Raw genomic sequence first — 19,147 nt, 5'->3', positions numbered from 1 at the left:
TATATACGTATTTCTGTACGTATAAATATTATATATGTATTTCTGTACGTATAAATATTAATACGTATTTTTGTACGTATACGTACTATTTAAATGTAAATACAATCTCAGTAAATAAAATTACTTTTTACATTTACTGAAAGTAATTTATATTTACATTTACCGAAGGTAAAATTTAATTACATTTACTGTAGTAAATAAAATTTACATTTACATTTAAGTAAATTACCAAAATACCCCTATCGGAAAACACTGTCACACCGCCGCACGTGGCGGCGCGTGGGGTACACGCGCCACCTCCGGCAGGCCGCGCGTGGGGCCCACGCGCCGAGCCCAAAACCGGCGCGTGTGATGTCACCACCACCCCAAAACCCTCCTCCTTTCTCCCCTCTTCCTTCCTCCGATCCTAGGCAGCCCCTACGCCACTCCACGCCTCCACACGCGCCGCCTAAGGCGGCGGCATCCCTAACTCTCCTCCTCCTCCGATCCTCCATCAATCCACCTTCGATTCAAACCAAATTCACAACAACAATTAACACAACCAAATAAAATCAAGCCCTCACCTAATCGACGTCTCGATAGCCTCGGAGTCAATCGTGTTTGAGTCAAGATGAGGTGAGGTGCGGCGTTTGGTTCCCCTCCGATTGTAGGTGGTGCCAAGTAGCAGATGCAGCGGCGATGACGATGCGTGACGATGACGATGACGATGCGTGATGCAGCGGCGATGCTCGTGGCAGTCAGGCACGGTGCGGGGGAGCTCGGAGTTGCTTGCTGTGGAGCTCGCAAGGCCGTAGGAGCGGCGGTGCAAGCCTCGAAGGATAGGGGCGGAGATCGGAGAGGGAGATCGACTCGAGGGAGAGATCGACCCGAGAGAGAGAGAGGGAGAGAGAGCTCGGGAAGGAAGAAAGAAAAGAGAGAGAGAAACAGAGAGGGGCGGCGGAAGAGAGAGAAGAGAGAAGAGGGTTTCTGAAAATAGAAACCCTACTTCACAAAATGTCCTTTTATACCCCCTTAAAATCGGAAACTATCTTCCGTCAATAATAACTTTTACATACAACGTCCGATTCGAACGCGTCATATATCCACGAACTCGTATCGACGAGCTCTACAACTTTCGTGAAGAAAGTTTTCGCAACCGAGCGACGGAATAAAAGTCGATAAATTCGTTCGGAAACGTAACGTTTTCTTATTAAACGTTCTCGGAACATTTCCGTTTCCGTTTCATAAAGTTTGCAAACAATCAATTTCCTTTTTATTGAACTTCATAACTTTATAGAATTCAATTCAATTCAATATCGTTTCAAAATCTAGGGTTATTACATCTGTTACCTCTCACGTTAGTACGCCGCCCGACATTGGGCAACCACTTGTTACCTAATATCCAAAATATGGGTACTCACAAGCGCTGGTACACCTCTGTTACCCCTCATGTTAGTACCCCGACAGACAGACTAGAGCTCTAACTATATCGTAACTGTCGCCCGGCCAAGATTAGGTTCCGACATGACAACATGTCCGAAGACAGGTCCACAGACCACAAAACGTTTTAATATAACGCAAGTTAAAACCATGTACAAACAATCATCACATGTTATTGTACAAATCTAAGAGACATGCTCAAATAAGTAAATATCAACGCTATAATGAACTCATTCGCAACTGGAAATTATGACAGTATATATTATAGCAAACCATATATATGTACCTATTTTACCAATTATACACATACATAATCCACTATATCATATACATATCATAGTTCGTTCTTTTTAATTAAGCGTAATCATGAATCTCCGCAAAGGTAGATTCGTCACTGTGAGATTTTACTCACCTTATATTCCTGAACGTAATTTCCACGATTCCGCAAGTGAATCATTTACTTGTTGTGTCGATCACCTAGAATAGATAAGAAGTGAATTTAGAAGAGTTACGTAAAACCTTAAATGCCGAAACAGTAACAATGTTTTACTGTTCAACACTTGATGGTTTTTACGAAATTACTGTTCAGGAAATTACTATTCATATATTACTATTCAAATATGTACTATCTACATATTAATTTTCATGTACGTACGGTTTACGTATTTCTTTTCATATACGTACAGTTTACGTATTAATGTACACCAATGTACTATACATAGTAAATACTATCAATAAATATAAATAACTGATTTACCTTTCAGAAATTACTTTTACAATTACTGTACGTAATTACATTTACATTTACTGTATGTAATTTACTTTTTACATTCACCGTACGTGAAATAATTTTACAACAATTTACTGTTCACGCGCCTCCCCACAGTGGCAGCGAGTGGCGCTCACGCGCATCCCCACAGTGACAGCGCGTGGCGCTCACGCGCCGCTCAAACCGGCGTGCGTGGCTTGCCCACCGCCGCTCAAATCCCCTCCTTTCCTTCCCTTCTTCCCCTCCATGGCCTAAGGCCGCCTCCTGCACGCCTCACGCTCTCTCACGCGCCGCCTAAGGCGGCGGTGCTCCCTCCACCTCCTCCTCTGATTCTCCACTAGAACTCCAATTTCAACAACAATCAAAATGCATAAACCTTTACCTAAATCACGCCTTGGAACCACCGGAACGTGGCCGAAGAAGCTAGAACTAGGCGACGGTGGATTTTGGGCAGTGGGTGAGGCGGCGACGTGCTTTAAGCTTCAATCGCTTTGTAGGTGGCGCCAGAGACGAGGAACGGCGATGGCGAGATGGTCCCAGTGCCCTAGCCTCGCCGGCGACGAAGTAGACGGCGGAGAGGATCGCAGGAGACCTCGAGATGTCGCGTGGCTTCACGGCGGCGAGGCGAGGTGTGTCGAGCTTGAGGGTTGCTGCGGTGGGCCGTGCGGAGCTCGTGGAGCAGGTGGTGATGACCACGGCAGCCTGGGTCGGGAGATCGCCGGAGGCGTTCTCTGTGAGAGAAAGAGATCGGGGAGAGAGAGAAGAGAGAGAGAGAGAGATTGGTTGCGGGGGTGAGGGGTTTCCGAAAATGGAAACCCTAATCCCTAAAATGCCCTTTTTATACCCACTTCTAAAATCGGAAACTAACTTCTGTCGTTAATAACTTCATGTACGACATCCGATTAGAACGCGTGACATGCCAAAGAACTCGCATCAACGAGCTCTACAACTTTCGTGAAAAAAGTTTTCGAAAACGAGCGACGGAGTAAAAGTCGATTCTCGCGTCGCGGAAACGTGACGTTTTTCTAATTAAGATTTCCGAAGACAGTTCCGTCTTGGATTGTACAAAGCTTATTAAATTGTACAAATTCAAATAAATTGATCCCGAAAAATCGGGTCATTACAATCTACTCCCCTTATAGGAATTTCGTTCTGAAATTCAAGTGCTCTACGCAACAAATAATTGTGGATATCTTGTCTTCATATCCGACTCTAGTTCCCAAGAGGCATCCCCCTCATCATGGTGACTTTACAACACTTTGACTAACTCCACTTCTTTCCTCTGGAGCTTCTTGGTGGATCTATCCAGAATACGAACCGGCTCAATAACGAACGTGGCATTTTCCTTCATCTCTATGGAGCTATGATTAATCACATGCGACTCATCTGGTACATACCTCTTCAACATAGAAATGTGGAAGACGTTGTGAACGCCCGACATGCTAGTAGGCAAGGCTAGTCGATATGCTAGTTCTCCTACCTTCTCAAGAATCTCAAAGGGCCCAACATACCTCGGAGCTAACTTTCCTATCTTGCCAAATCTCACTACACCCCTCATAGGTGAGACTTTTAAGAATACATGATCACCGATATCAAATTCCACATGTCTCATCTTTAAGTCTGCATAGCTCTTCTGTCTACTTTGTGTGGTTCAGATCCTATTCCGAATGATCAAGATATTCTCCATGGTTTCTTGAACCACCTCTGGGCCCATTAATGCTTCATCACCAACTTCGGCCCAACAGATAGGTGATCTGCATGGTCTACCATAAAGGGCCTCATAAGGTGTCATGCCGATGCTAGAATGGTAACTGTTATCGTAGGAAAACTCAATTAACCTCAAGTGATCCTCCCAGCTTCCTTTAAAATCCAGCATACAAGCTCTCAATATATCCTCCATCACCTGATTCACCCATTTTGTCTGTCCATCATTTTGAGGATGAAAAGCAGTACTCAGATCCAAGGTAGTACCCATAGCCTTCTGTAAACCACTCCAGAACTTCGATGTGAATCGTGCATCTCTATCCGAAACAATAGAAACTGGAGCTCCATGAAGTCTCACTATCTCATCCACATATAGTTTCCCTAGCACGTCCACCGAGTACTTCATCAACACTGGAAGAAAATGTGCCGACTTCGTCAACCGATCGACAATCACCCATATCGCATCGTGACCCTTCTTGGACTTAGGCAGTCCAGTCACAAAATCCATAGATATTTGTTCCCACTTCTAAAGAGGAATAGTCAATGGTTTCAACATGCCCACATGTCGTTGATGTTCTGCCTTCACCTGCTGACACGTGAGGCACTTTGATACAAATTTAGGCACATCTTTCTTCATCCCGTTCCACCATAATTGCCTGCATAGGTCCTTATACATCTTGGTGTTCCCTGGATGAACGGTATAACGAGATCGGTGTGCTGTGCGAAGGACCTCCTCCTTGAGATCAGTACAATATGGGACACACAATCTTGTCCCAAACCTTAACCCTCCATCGGGTCCAACTCTCCACCCGGATGGACATTCATCAGGCGTATCTACTACGAGGTCTGCCAACTTAGCTTGTGAGAATTTATCTTGTGTCTGACCCTGAATGATCCTTTAGATTAATGTAGGTTGTACGGAGACACTACCAAGAAATACCTTTAGTTCTCCTCCCGATGGTACCAAGTCAAATTCTAATGCAGTTTCGAGCATAAACCATTCTTGAACCATAAGAGAAGCTATCACACCTCTCGGTTTCCTACTCAAGGCATCGGCCACCACATTTGCTTTCCCAGGGTGGTACTCTAAAGTGAAGTCATAATCCTTGAGAAGTTACATCCATCTCCTCTGCCTCATATTCAATTCTTTATGTGAGAATAGATACTTAAAACTTTTATGATTAGAAAAGAGTTGAAATTTCTCACCATACAACTAATGTCTCTAAATCTTTAGGGAAAAAACAACTGTCGCGAGCTCTAGATCATGAGTGGGGTAGTTCTTCTCATGGACCTTTAACTGTCTAGAGCCATACGCAACAACTCCTCCATGCTGCATCAACACACAACCCAAGCCTTTGAGCGAAGCATCACTATAAATGACATAACCGCCCCCACTAGTGGGAATTGTCAAGACTAGAGCTATGGTCAAGCTGGTCTTTAGTTTGTTGAATGCCTCCTCATATGCTTCTGTCCACACAAACTGAACATCCTTCTTGGTCAACTTGGTCAATGACGATGCAATACTAGAAAACCCTTCGATAAACCTCCGGTAGTATGCTGCCAAGCCAAGGAAACTACGAATCTCAGTAGGGTTCTTCAGACGACTCAAACTCTTTACTGCCTCCACTTTTGATGGGTCTACTAATACTCCATCTTTTGAGACTACATGATCAAGGAACTTGACATCTTCCTTCTAGAACTCACACTTCTAGAGTTTGGCGTACAATCTTGCTTCTTTTAAGGTCTGCAACACTGTTCTCAGATGCACCACATGCTCTTCTTGAGACTTGGAGTATATCAGAATGTCATCCACAAACACCACAATAAACTTATCCAAGTACGGGCTAAAGATTTGGTTCATCAAACTTATAAAGACAGTTGGTGCATTTGTTAGACCAAAGGGCATGACCACAAACTCATAGTGTCCATACCGGGTCCTAAAAGCTGTCTTTGAGATATCTTTCCTTCATCCTGAGTTGATGGTAACCGGATATCAAATCAATCTTAGAGAACACCGTAGCTCCTCTAAGCCGATCGAACAAGTCATCAATCCTAGGCAATGGATACCTATTCTTGATGGTCACCTTATTCAGTTCCCTGTATTCCACACATAATCGCAAAGAACCATCTTTCTTTTTTCACAAATAGAACCGGTGCTCCCCAGGGTGAGCCGCTAGGTCCAATGAACCCTTGGTCCAATAGTTCATCTATCTGCACCTTCAACTCCTTAAGTTCATTATGTCTTATTCTATAAGACGCCTTTGACACTGGTGTTGTACTGGGTACCACATCTATGCAGAAATCTACAACTCTTCGAGGAGGTAACCCCGGTATCTCTTGGAACACTTCACTATACTCTGATACTACCACAATGTCTACAATAACCACTTTTTGATCTACAGATTCCACATGTGCCAAAACTCTTGTTCTCATGGCATTATCTGACTTGAGAGGCAACGGTAATGAAACGCTGGTTCTCCGGGCCTATGAAAAAACACCACCATGTCAAACACAACCAATCACTGCGTGCTGCGGCCTCAACTAATCAATTACTATTAAAGAAGCAGAGAATTCTCTACCTCCAATCACAAATAGGACAAGCCTTGCAGATTGTCTCCAATTCAAGGGACACTCCAAGAGGTGAAGTGACACATAAAGAGTTTTCAAGTGGTGTAGGAATCAATCCTAACATCTCCACTACCGAACTAGAAATAAATGAATGTGATGCTCCTGTATCAAATAGTACTCTAGCAAGGTAGTCAAAAATAGATAAAGTACCTTCCACTCCTGTGTCTCGCTAACCCACTGCGAACACTCTAGCTTGGCCCGCTGTTAACTGTCTCTGCTGATGTTCCTGTCTACCATGCGGAGGTCGGATATAGTCTTTAGTCATATGTCTCACTTGCCCACACTTATAGCAGCCTGGTTTCTTTGATTTCGGACAAGTTGTGGCGTAGTGCCCCATTTCGTTGCAAATGAAACACCTTATTGCTGCCATCGGTCTAACCGGTGCGGTCCTAACAGAAGGAGATGCTGCCTTGGCCGGAGTCTGGTAATATGGTCTTTGCCTCTTCCAAGATCCACCTTTCTGTCCTGAGGACCCGTTGCCTGAACTAATTGCCTTGCATTTTCCTCTAGTATCTCAATTTTCCACACCTCCTCCGCGAGTCTTATTAGCCTGCTCCAAATTCATAGCACTCTCATACATCAACTCCTTGGTAGACATACAAAGTGCTGATATGATGGTCTTGTATTCTTGCTTAAGTCCCGGTAGAAACTTCTGGGCTAAGGAGGTTGCACCGAGTGGTCTGACAAACCGATACAATTGTGCAAAACGGGCCTCATACTCCCTGACAGTCATATCTCCCTGTACTAGCTCAAGGAACTCAAGTTCTAGATCCTCCTGCACTGTAGTTGGAAAGTACTTTTCTCTAAAGAGTGCCGTGAAACCATCCCAGATCAAGGTAGACACATCCACAGTCCGCCTCGTGCTCTTCCACCAATCCAGAGCATCATCTTTTAAGAAGAATGTGGCTATCATCCTCTTCTCTATCCCAGAGCACACCATCATCTCAAAGTAGGTTTTCATACTCTCAATCCAATGATCCGTTACCATATGATCCAGGCCCCCATGAAATGATGGCGCTGACAGACTACTGATGTCCTTGATCAGCTTAAGCACTAGACCATCGTCTCTAATAACAGCCACGGGGTCAACTTGTTCTTCCTGTGGTGCCGCCTCCTTATAGAGTTTCTCCACATTGCGGACTCGGCCTCCAGCCCTACCTCGGCCTCGACCTCTCGCCCGTCCTCGGCCATGTGCACGGGTCTTCTCCAAATTCATCACCTTGAAACATTTAAACACTTAGTCAATACATGTGAAGTCTTGAATCTGAACAAAATAGATACAACATATATTAACATAAGATTTTCAGAAAGAATGTGAATCATCGAAGTATTGTCACAATACTTACTAGAGGACCAACCCTTAAGGTGTGGCTCCTAACACTCTTGCGTACCCGGCGACATATCAATACTGAAGAGCATGTGATGAGGGTCCGCTGCAGTCGGGCCATCGCTCCTGGATGATATTGATAAATCGCCAAATACACAACTTAGGCTCTGATACCAACTGTTGTTGGTTGAATCACTTAAGTATGATTATGTGTATTTATGTGTGAAACTACCTACTCCCAAGTATAGGAGGTTAATTTTTAGTAAAGGAAAGTGTAGAATATCGTACCCAAGGGATTGAGGGAAACTCAACTCAAACTAGATTTCTGCAAGAAAAACTAGAAAAACATGCATTCTAACTTTTTACAAGTTCACAACCTTAGCCCTTTGGAAGCTAAGAGTCATGGAGATGGTATTAAAAAGTGGTAGTGAATCGACTTGCTTGATTTTAGAATTAAGCTAAGCAAACTAATTCTTGCACAAAAACAACAAAGCAAGGTAAATGTAGAGATAGAATCAAAAGAGGAGTAGAGACTTAGGCATTGCACCTAGCCTTACTCATGCACAAATGCAACTCAAGATTAATGCATAAACATGTTTGACAAACTTTCCCCTAGTGCTTTGGTGAAGCTACCAAGAAACCAACTAATCATGCAATATAACAAAATATTTTGGAGCCAAATTAAATCACAAAACCTTAGTCTCAATTATATTACCTTATAATACAAGTGGGCTATGTACCACAAACACAACACCCCCTTAGAGTAATTACACTCATGGCACAAGTATTAAGTTCAAGATAATAAATTCAAGCAACTTAATATTTCCCGTAAGAAACACTAAGCCACCACCTAAAGGCTACCCATGCTCACGGATTCAAGAAGTTGTCAAGTTCAAGTTCTGATTCATTAATTACCTAAACATGTTTCTAGGTGACAAAACTAGCAACACATTTAGTAAGCATTTTAAGTGTAGAAGCCCATAGATTCAACATGCATCAACATCAATTAAAAGTAAAATGAATTCATTAGCACATGAGTTTGGCTAGGGCTAGCCTAGCCTCAAATCCAACTACTCACAACCCATTAAATACAACAAACTCTTGAAAATGAAATACATCAAAATAGAAGTAGAGTAAAGAGAGAATAGATTACCAAGGGTTTGGTACAAATGATACCAAACTGTACCTCTAAAGGTTCACTACCCACAAAGATATAATAAGAAATAAAATGCTTCTAAGTATGGTATTAATGAGGTCTAACAAAAGCAGAACTCCATGAACACCATGCTTTATCCACACAATCTAGGAACAAAGAACAAGGGTTGAGAATGAGTATGAGTAGAGGATGAAGAGAGTGAAGTGAGTATGACTTTGGTAAAACCCCCACACTATCACAACTCTTTACTCCAACCCAAATCTATGTAACAAGTTTGTGATTGATCAATGGTGTAAATGATCTTTAGTTTTTGGTGAAAACTCAAGACACTTTACACTTTTCTTTGCACAACTTGATATCTATGACTTAGGCCTAAGAAAACTATGTTAAAACTATGGAAAATATGAATTTTTGATGGAGTTTTAGTGTGGTGAAGGAGATTGCACGAATTTGGGAAGAATGAGGGTATTTAAAGGCCTTAAGGTCACAAATGAATGGTGGAGATGTAAGGGGATGAATGGCTAGATATGGTGGACAAATGTAGAAGCATAAATTGTGGATCTTGTTCTTGAAATTTTCCCCTTCATTTGTCTTCTTCTATTTTAAATTTAAATCTCCAATTCATGGAGCACAAATTGTGGATTTTGTTGTTGAAATTGTCTCCTTCATTTGTCTTATTCTATTTTAAATTAAAATTGTAAATTAAAATTTACAATTCATAATTCACCAATATGCTTCATTGACTTATTGACTTTAACCATCACCATTTCCGGCAACCACCTTCTCATCGCTGGAGTTTAACCGGCATTGTCCGGCGTTAACTTTTGTTTTCTTGTGAAATCTCCACATTTGCTCTTTTTGGCTTGAAACTTTCACCCGAATCCATAATACACTCAATCCACTCTTCTTGACGTGTTTTCGATCATTTGCACATTTTCCTAGCATGAGTAGAAAACGTAATAAGAAATAAATAAATATACAAAAATATAAAGCAAAAGAATAAGAATAAGGCAAATATTATTAGGTTAATATTAACCTAACAACTGTCACGACCCCGAAATTTCAAGTATGAAACTCAAATTCGAAGCCTTGAAAAACTCTAAAACAATCTCGATAAATTGAAATCATTTTAATGTCACAGCGGATCATTACTGAGTTCATAGTACAACTCAGTTAAATCGATTATTACAAACCAAATTTATAATTCAAGCATTATATCAAATGGAAATGTAAAAATCATCTCAATCCTCACCACATATAAAATAAAACAACTTCAAAGTCTTTAGAGTTGTTAGTCGATTCCGCTAATCCACACCTGCGGAATTATCCCCTACATCATCGAAGAGGTGCACCGGGATTGTAAACATAAACTCAATAAGCTTTGCAGCTCGTATGAGTGAAACAACAATATAACTCGCATATAAATACATAAGAAAATACATAAAGCATTAATCATAAATGCACTCATGAGTCCTTGGACGGCCCATCTGAATGTTTAATAATATTTGAAAATATATGTGCTCATGAGAAATCAGGCAACCCCTATGTTTACCTAAATACATTTATAATACGGGTACTCATGAGCACTGACCTCTGTTACCCCTCACGTTAGTACGCCGCTCGACATTGGGCAACCACTTGTTACCCAATATCCAAAATATGGGTACTTATAAGCACTGATACAGCTCTAGTCTGTCTGCCGGGGTAACAGATGTGTACCAGTGCTTATGTGTACCCATATTTTGGATATTGAGTAACAAGTGGTTGCCCAATGTCGGGCGGTGTACTAACGTGATGGGTAACATAGGTGTACTAGCGCTCATGCGTACCCGTATTATAAATGTATTTAGGTAAACATGCTTGAAATTTCGGGGTCATGACAACTACCTAGAGTAATTATTCTATGTACCCACCACAACATGTGGCACTGCCATGTGGTGTACCCATTTAATCATATTACGCCACAGTAATTAACATACACACAGTGAAAATGGTAAAAATTTATTTACATATAAGAACCAATCAGAAAAATCATAGTTAAAAATGAACCAATAACATTAAGGGTACGTCACGTGAGATATGTAGCGGGTATTTATAATAATTTATCATACCACCCATATCTTCAGTAACTACCTAGGTGAAAAAATCAAATCTCCACTATTTGCAATAAAGTACTTGCATTAATTCATATTTATTTATAAAACTTTTAAATATTTTGCAAAATAAATTTACCCCACACATGTGTGTATTCATTCCGGTCCTTTTTACTATCACATCATTATTAAGCGGTATAGTATTAATAGACAATTTGAATGGAGCGTTAAGAATTAAAAACAGCTGATTATTAAAATTAAGAGTTTGAGTGTTATTACTAACACGATGTTGGACTTGAAATTAAAATAGGTACGGTAAACTGAATATCTTTTACTTCACCTTCAATAATGTTATGTATCTGTATCCTCTTTCTTCAGGTTTTTCTAGAAGACATGTGCGGGACTAGTATCTTTTAAGTATCATCGTCACAGAGCAATTGCTATTTATATTAAATAATAAAAGAAAAAGTAGAAAAATAGACTGAAAAAGACATTGTATTGATAATTGATAATTGATAATTGATAATTTTACAGATGATGGTCAGAATCATAGTACCTATAGCAACACTAGATAAAGAAAGCTGGCAGGTAAGTGTAAATTACTAAATGAGATGAAGACAGTATGAAGATGTAGAAGGCTAGGATTGAGAGTATTATGCTGAACATTCAGTGAGAAAAGGACAGAACACTATACGCATACAGTGACGTTTTATTTTCTTTAGTACCGTCTGCTAGGACATTGCCTTTTGTACCTTCTTCTATAGGAGACACAGCCCTTGCTAATTCAGTCTTGATCATCACGTGCCACATTGCTCTCTTCACCCTTTTCATAATTACCTTCTTGATTAGAAAACTCTCTATTTCCATCAGTAGCCTTGACACTTTCACCTTAAATAATGTTCTGTATCCTCTTTCTTCAGGTTTTTCCAGAAGACACGCGCGGGCCTAGTATCTGGAAATAATGTTTTAGACAATCTGTGTGCCTGGGTTCCCTAGATTTTAGTGGTCTCCTCAGACTTGGGGGGGGGGGCAGTCGTGATCGATCGTTATTCTGTTAACTCTTCTATATATTATTATTATTAGGTCAATTAATGGTTGTATATTTAGCATATCGTCAATGAAGTAATGTTTAATATTGAGAAGAGAAGCTTCAGGGCAATTTCATCGATCCGGACTAAAAATCGAGCCACTTGGATCTCGTCTACGCGTTCTAGCTCAGTGGGGAAGCCAGTGACCACATATAGGGACCGACATTATTCTTTGTTTTATTTATACAATTATACGTAGAGCATGATGTTCGTTCTTGATCTCACTCAGTCACTCTAGCTATGAGTCTATGACTAGTCGAAAGGCTTAAGATTTCGAATCTTTCTTTGTCTCCTGGCCGTTGATGATGTCCATCTCTGTCTTCAAAGTTTCTACAGGGCTGCAAGTAGTTAAATGTAGCTTAGCTTAGCTCCATTATTCCCCAACCTAACATCGTATACTACTCTACTCAAAGTTCCTGCATGCTAGCTCTATATATCTAGCAGGCATCTAGCAGAAGCAAACTTCCTTGACAAGTAAGAGCGATACTTTGCGTAACTGTAAAAAAACTCTCTCTCTCTCTCTCGGCTTCATTGTTCAGAGAATCTCATATAAAGCAGTTTGTGTGCAATTTATACAAGTATATATAGTACTCGATTGTTTACTTTAAGTTTCATGTGTGCAGGTGGTGGTTCAATTTGGAACCGATGTCTAGCCCAGACGCACACAATCCATTACCAGCCGGAATTCAATTGATGGCTGCCAGAAATGGAGATTCAAGAGCAACTGCTTACCACGTCATCAACATTCTAGATCTATCGGAACCCTCGGAACCTTCACGTCGTTTTCTAGAAACCGACAATAGTATGTACCCGATCTTCCGCTTTAGTCTACCTAAATTGTGAGAGGAAGCTACTTTATATATATATGTGTGACTGTGCGCGCGCGCGTGTTAATCATGCATGCTTCTCAAGTTCTCTCTCTCTCTCTCTCTCTCTCTCTCTCTCTATATATATATATATATATACACACGATCATGAACTATTTTAGCACTACGATAAGAAATCTAGATCTTTTGTTGACAATCACTTAGGTAGATAATAGCTAAACTAGAGTCAAAACCAGGTTCTCGATTGAGCAATTGAGTTACCATATGTGCCATGCATGAAAGAATTGTGGATTTTTCAGAAGTTTATTCGACCACCTCTAATATTAATTTGAAACAGAGATCGATGGAAGATGATAGCTATTATATATTCTTCTTCGTTTTAAAAGGGATATTAATATGTATATATCACAAGTTAAAGCAGAAGTACGTACGTACACAACTTGATCAATTGTCCTTTTTATAAAATCCTACACAGGAGAGCTATACCTTGAAATATGTGTGCCGCTAAATAAGTATGCCCTGAAAGGAAATTGGGAAGCTGCTGAAAGAATCTTGAGGGATTCGACGCTTCTGACTTCATGCATAACAAGAGGAGGGGACACTGTTCTTCACGTTGCAGCAGGAGCAAGACAAGTTCACTTTGTGGCGAAGCTGGTGGAAAGGATGAAAGAACAAGACTTGACACTGAAAAACGATATCGGAAACACAGCCTTCAGCATTGCTGCTGCAGCTGGAAGTATTGAAATTGCAGGTATTATGATGAATAAGAATCCATGCTTGCCAACAATTCGAGGCGGCCAAGGAATGACACCACTCTATATGGCAGCCTTGTTGGGACACTCTGTCATGGCAGATCACCTGTACTCTCGAACTAAGGAAATGTTGGACGAAGCCGACCGGCTAGCACTGTTTTTTACTTGTATTGATAACAGTTTGTATGGTAAGATATACTAAAGAATTCATCCTTCACATATTGAATATGATCGATGTTTGCATTTCTAAATTTCCACTCTTCGTAAACTATGCAGATCTAGCGATGAAGATGCTAAGCAGTGACAAAACATTAGCCAAGGCTCGAAATGCGAAATACGAAACAGCGTTGCATATCTTGGCTAGATTGCCTTCAGAATTCACAAGCCAAAGTCCAGGAATGTGGAGTAGACTCATCAACTCATGTGAGTGGTCCTTTAATTTAATAGTTAATATCTTAATTGATTTTACCTCTTCGCATGTCGATCGTTTTGAACCCTGCACGTTTGCTTATGGTTTTCAACCTTTCATTCATAAGTTATCCCAGGTTGGAAGCTCTCACACAATAGAAACTTGAATCAAGTCGATGAAGCCCTTCAACTGGTTCAATGCCTTTGGACAGAAATTTTGAATAGTGATCATAACGATATGATGGCACTAATCGAGCACCCTTCCAAATTAGTGTTTGACGCTACAAAATTGGGAAACTATGAGTTCCTGGCAGTGCTTATTAACTCTTATCCTGATTTAATATGGGAACTTGATGACAATAATCGGAGTATAATCCACGTTGCTGTTTTGCATCGTCATGAAAGTATATTCAATCTAGTGCATGAGATAGGTTCCATCAAGGATATCATAGTGACATTTAATGATAACAGTGGGAGTAATAACATCTTACATATGGCTGCAAAATTAGCACCTCGAAATCAACTCAACCTTGTATCAGGCGCAGCTCTTCAAATGCAGCGAGAGTTGGTGTGGTTTGAGGTACTTCAATCTCCCATTAACGTTATAGTACGTACATTCACTTTGACATTTTCATAACTTCTTTGCTAAATTCTCATGCATTGCTTTTATGTATTTGATGTTTCAGGAAGTAAAAAAGATTGTACCACCTCCCAGTTTAGAAATGAAAAACACGAAAGGAAAAACACCGAGGGAATTATTCACAAGTGAGCATAAAGGGTTGTTGCACAAAGGAGAAGCATGGATGAAGCACACTGCAAATTCATGTATGATTGTTGCGGCTCTTATTGCGACTGTTGTGTTTTCAGCTGCTTTTAGTTTGCCTGGCGGTACATCGGAGAATACAGGAGAGCCAAAGTTTCTAAAAGAGACTGCCTTCCTATTCTTTGCCATATCAGATGGAGTAGCACTCGTTTCCTCTTCAACTTCGATACTAATGTTCTTGTTCATCCTCACATCCCGTTATACTGAAGGTGATTTCCTCAAATCATTACCGTTGAAGTTGATGATAGGACTCACGTCACTATTCATCTCCATAGCATCCATGATGGTAGCGTTTAGCACAACCTTCTATCTAGACTGTCACTATGGATTAGGATGGGTGCCGAATCTTATATTTGTATTTGCGTTCGTTCCCGTTGCGTTGTTTGCTTTTCTGCAATTTCCGCTCTTGTCTGATATGTTTTCTTCAACATATTGTTCAAGTCTTTTATTTCAGCCATGGAAACATATGATCGACTAGAAAGTCGATGATGTATTGTTGTACATATAATAGAGAAATGGAGTTGTTTTATTTGTGCATATAGATAATGAAGTCATATAATTGCAAAGCCTGGCGATCGAAGACGATATTAATCAGAATCAAAGCAATTCTCAGTTCTAAACCAACTTGAAAATAAAAAAGCTGTTATAAAAACAGTGGTATATTACATATATAATTTAATAGGCTGAATTATAAATAATTATAAATCAGAAACGAAGAACACGAAAAGAAATTCAACCAAAATACCGAACGATTGATGATGGAAGAACTAGTCGAGACGTGTGTGATACCACACTGTCCTTAAGACGTTTACGCCTCCTCTACCGGTGTAAGGATGCTTGGCGCTTGTCTCCCAAGATATAACGACTAAACGATTCTAGGAAGTTGCACTACTAATTAGAACCTTCAACGAACTCGAAAGGTACCTCTTTCTATCACTAGAGAAAAACTAAGAATTTTGAGAGTGGGAGAGGATTGTGTTTTCGAATGGAATAATTTTACAATGAAAGGATGGTGGCTATTTATACTGTGAGGATTTGCAATCAGCAATTAATAAGATGGATGTTATAGAAATTAAAAGATCATAACATATATGAGTTACATATGTTACAAACATTGATTTCAATTCTGTTATAATTCTCCATAAAAACACACAATAACTCAGTTGTTACAAAAGAAAAATTTGAACAGTCAAGAGAATTTGAAAAGTCAGAACCGAATTTTCGGAAATGCAAAAAGAATCTGCGTTCCGACCCTCAAGTCAGTGTTGCATTCATGTCCACAGGTCGCACGGGCATACACGAGTTTCCCTTGTGACCTAGGATTTGCATCCCCCCCCTGCGCGTGCGCGAGAGGGTATAAGGGGGTTTACACACTTGACAAATCCATACACAATTGATTCTATATAAAGTCTTTTCAACACTTCTCTTTTCCAATGTGGGACAAATACATTTCCCTCATTCTAAGTAGCCATCTTTGAGTGACAATTTCTTATTCACCCACAAACCAAATTACACAAACAAACATATGATCTTGTAGCCCTCATTATGGAGAACTCAAATCTATGTTCATCTTTGATTAATTATAAGTTTAACTTAATTTAATTAATCAATTAAAATTTAGTTTTAAATAGTTTTTCCAACCATTTTCCAACAAAAGCAAACATCCTCTTTCATGTTGTTGATAAAAAAACGACTTTGGCTCCGCTAGGACCCTACACACAAATTATCATTCCTATCGGAGTCGTCTATGGGTTTAGGGGATTTACACTATATGATCATCTTACAAGTTACAACTAATAAAAGTACAGTAACAATTTAGTTGAATTTAAATATGACCATTAACAACAACATTACACATTTATATATAATTGAAAAAAATTATTATGTTTACAATAATTTGTTCAAAAACTTGTAAAATGTTGTAAGTAAAATAATTATCTATAATAGCATTCTCATTCACATAGTAACTAGCTGACTATGAATCATTTGCTCAATTACCGTCGTTAGACTCATTTAAATCTCATGATTAAAAAAATAATAATGCCAAATAAACTTGAAAATATTACTTTACACTTTCTTAACTATTTTTTAAATGAATAATAACTCTTTTACTTTTAGAAAAAAAAAAAAGAGAGACTAGCTACGTATCTCTTTCTCCCTCATCGTCTTCCTTCTCTCATCTCACGATAGTTGAATTTAAATATGACCATTAACAACAACATTACACATTTATATATAATTGAAAAAAATTATTATGTTTACAATAATTTGTTCAAAAACTTGTAAAATGTTGTAAGTAAAATAATTATCTATAATAGCATTCTCATTCACATAGTAACTAGCTGACTATGAATCATTTGCTCAATTACCGTCGTTAGACTCATTTAAATCTCATGATTAAAAAAATAATAATGCCAAATAAACTTGAAAATATTACTTTACACTTTCTTAACTATTTTTTAAATGAATAATAACTCTTTTACTTTTAGAAAAAAAAAAAGAGAGACTAGCTACGTATCTCTTTCTCCCTCATCGTCTTCCTTCTCTCATCTCACGATAGTTGAGCAAATACTTCATGGTCAGTTAGTGACCGGATAAATCGGACTAAATATAATATAACTATAATTATTTAATATTATAAATTTATTTTACCACAATAAGGATAAATTTGTTTTCAGAGATATTAATTTGGGTATCGCATATACATGCATATCAGCATATACCTAAAAATTATCATCAATGCAGAAGAGGTTTCGAGTTGGCTAGCAGGCGTTACTACTTGACTACTTAATTAATTTGGTAGATATGTTCGAATCATCTGAGCGTATCATCAACCCATTGTTAAGTGACTGTTTGGTTCTTCGATCCTTCACTAGAAAAAGGTAACAAAAGAAAAACATACATGATTGCACGAAGACAGACTATAGTAGCCATGAGTGAAAGCCAACAACAAAAGTAACGAAAGCCTAGAAAAACATGCATATCAGCAATAGTTAAACCTAGCTAGCTAGGAACATTATTACATAAATCCAATCTTTAGGGCCACATGCAAAATTTTCCACAAGATATTTTAGGTCGTGAAAGCAGGAAGATAAGCATCAAGATAGAAGAAATCAATTAGAAGACTTTGACCCAGTACAAGTCTCCTACTAACAATTTATATGTAGGAACATGCGAACATCATATTCTACAGAGATCATATTATCTTTCTTTCTAATTGTATATGTATCCACTATCCAGTAAACCTAATCAGTATTTAACTTATATATTATGTCAGCATACAGAAATTGAATCGACCATTAATGATTCGAGGATTTACTATTACATCGAAGTGATCGACTCAGCTATATCTAGTCATCTCCCCTTTATCCTTATCAGATCGAATTCAATACTATTCTTAGTATTCTAAAAGTACATTGATTCTGTAGGAGATGGTACGTGTGCATGTTAATTGCTAGATGATATTCATTGGGTTTTCCCTGGATGTACGTTATTAATCCATGACTTACTGATCGAGTATCTTAATTTGTTAGTTTTCTAGGATTCATAGGAGAAAGATATAATTGTTTCGCTTTGATCACTAATAGGGAAAAAGAAAAGATGAGGTACGTACAGTAGCTACAATAATTCATTAATTGTTCCTAATTAATTAGAAGAGATTAAGAGCAGATCGAATACAGTGAATTCTTCAAAAAGGCTTGCGCACAAGTTACGTATAAATAGGAAGCAAATTTATCGCTAATCTCTGTCATAACCACCTCATGTCCATCAGTTTAAGTAAATATCAGTGTCTTTTATAGTACTATAATTATATAGTATTATAAAAAACATTTAACATTTACTTAAAATGATGGGCATAAAATATACATAATAAAGATGAACGACAAATTTATTTCCGTACAAATAACTGAAAATGAAAGCCTCTCGTCAATTAAGAGTCTTCCATAATAGATAGATTAACTTGATCATCGATCTTTTTTAGTTGATTAGAAAGGTCTGCTGACTTGACTTTTCGTTAGAAGTAGGTAATTTTTAGTTTATATTAATTAGTGCTGCAATCATATGTTTGTGGCATGTCCGTCTATTGAAAGAAATTAACTAAATTTATATATGAGAACAGATTAAAATGAACAGAAACAAAGTACTTATTGTT

At 38.8% G+C, this 19,147-nt stretch overlaps 1 protein-coding gene across 4 annotated transcripts; it reads left to right on the top strand.

Annotated features, from left to right (window-relative positions):
• The first annotated feature begins 12,457 nt into the window (after positions 1-12,457).
• Positions 12,458-15,531, top strand: LOC126788977 (ankyrin repeat-containing protein At5g02620-like). 4 transcript variants are annotated; one of them, XM_050515019.1, is made up of 6 exons: positions 12,458-12,658; positions 12,808-12,986; positions 13,487-13,951; positions 14,040-14,186; positions 14,309-14,751; positions 14,858-15,531. In XM_050515019.1, exons 2-6 carry the CDS (start codon positions 12,830-12,832, stop codon positions 15,470-15,472), a joined length of 1,827 nt encoding a protein of 608 aa, XP_050370976.1. In that variant the 5' UTR covers positions 12,458-12,658; positions 12,808-12,829; the 3' UTR covers positions 15,473-15,531. The 4 variants fall into 4 exon arrangements, with proteins under 4 accessions (XP_050370976.1, XP_050370974.1, XP_050370973.1 ...); XM_050515017.1 differs by having other exon boundaries at positions 12,461-12,682; positions 14,300-14,751; XM_050515016.1 differs by having other exon boundaries at positions 12,462-12,658; positions 14,300-14,751.
• Positions 15,532-19,147: the final 3,616 nt, after the last annotated feature.

Source organism: Argentina anserina, chromosome 3 (assembly GCF_933775445.1).
Source record: "Argentina anserina chromosome 3, drPotAnse1.1, whole genome shotgun sequence".
In the NCBI taxonomy this organism is placed as follows: domain Eukaryota; kingdom Viridiplantae; phylum Streptophyta; class Magnoliopsida; order Rosales; family Rosaceae; genus Argentina; species Argentina anserina.
The sequence above is the reverse complement of the archived record's forward strand: the minus strand, read 5'-3'. Positions and strand labels throughout refer to the sequence as shown.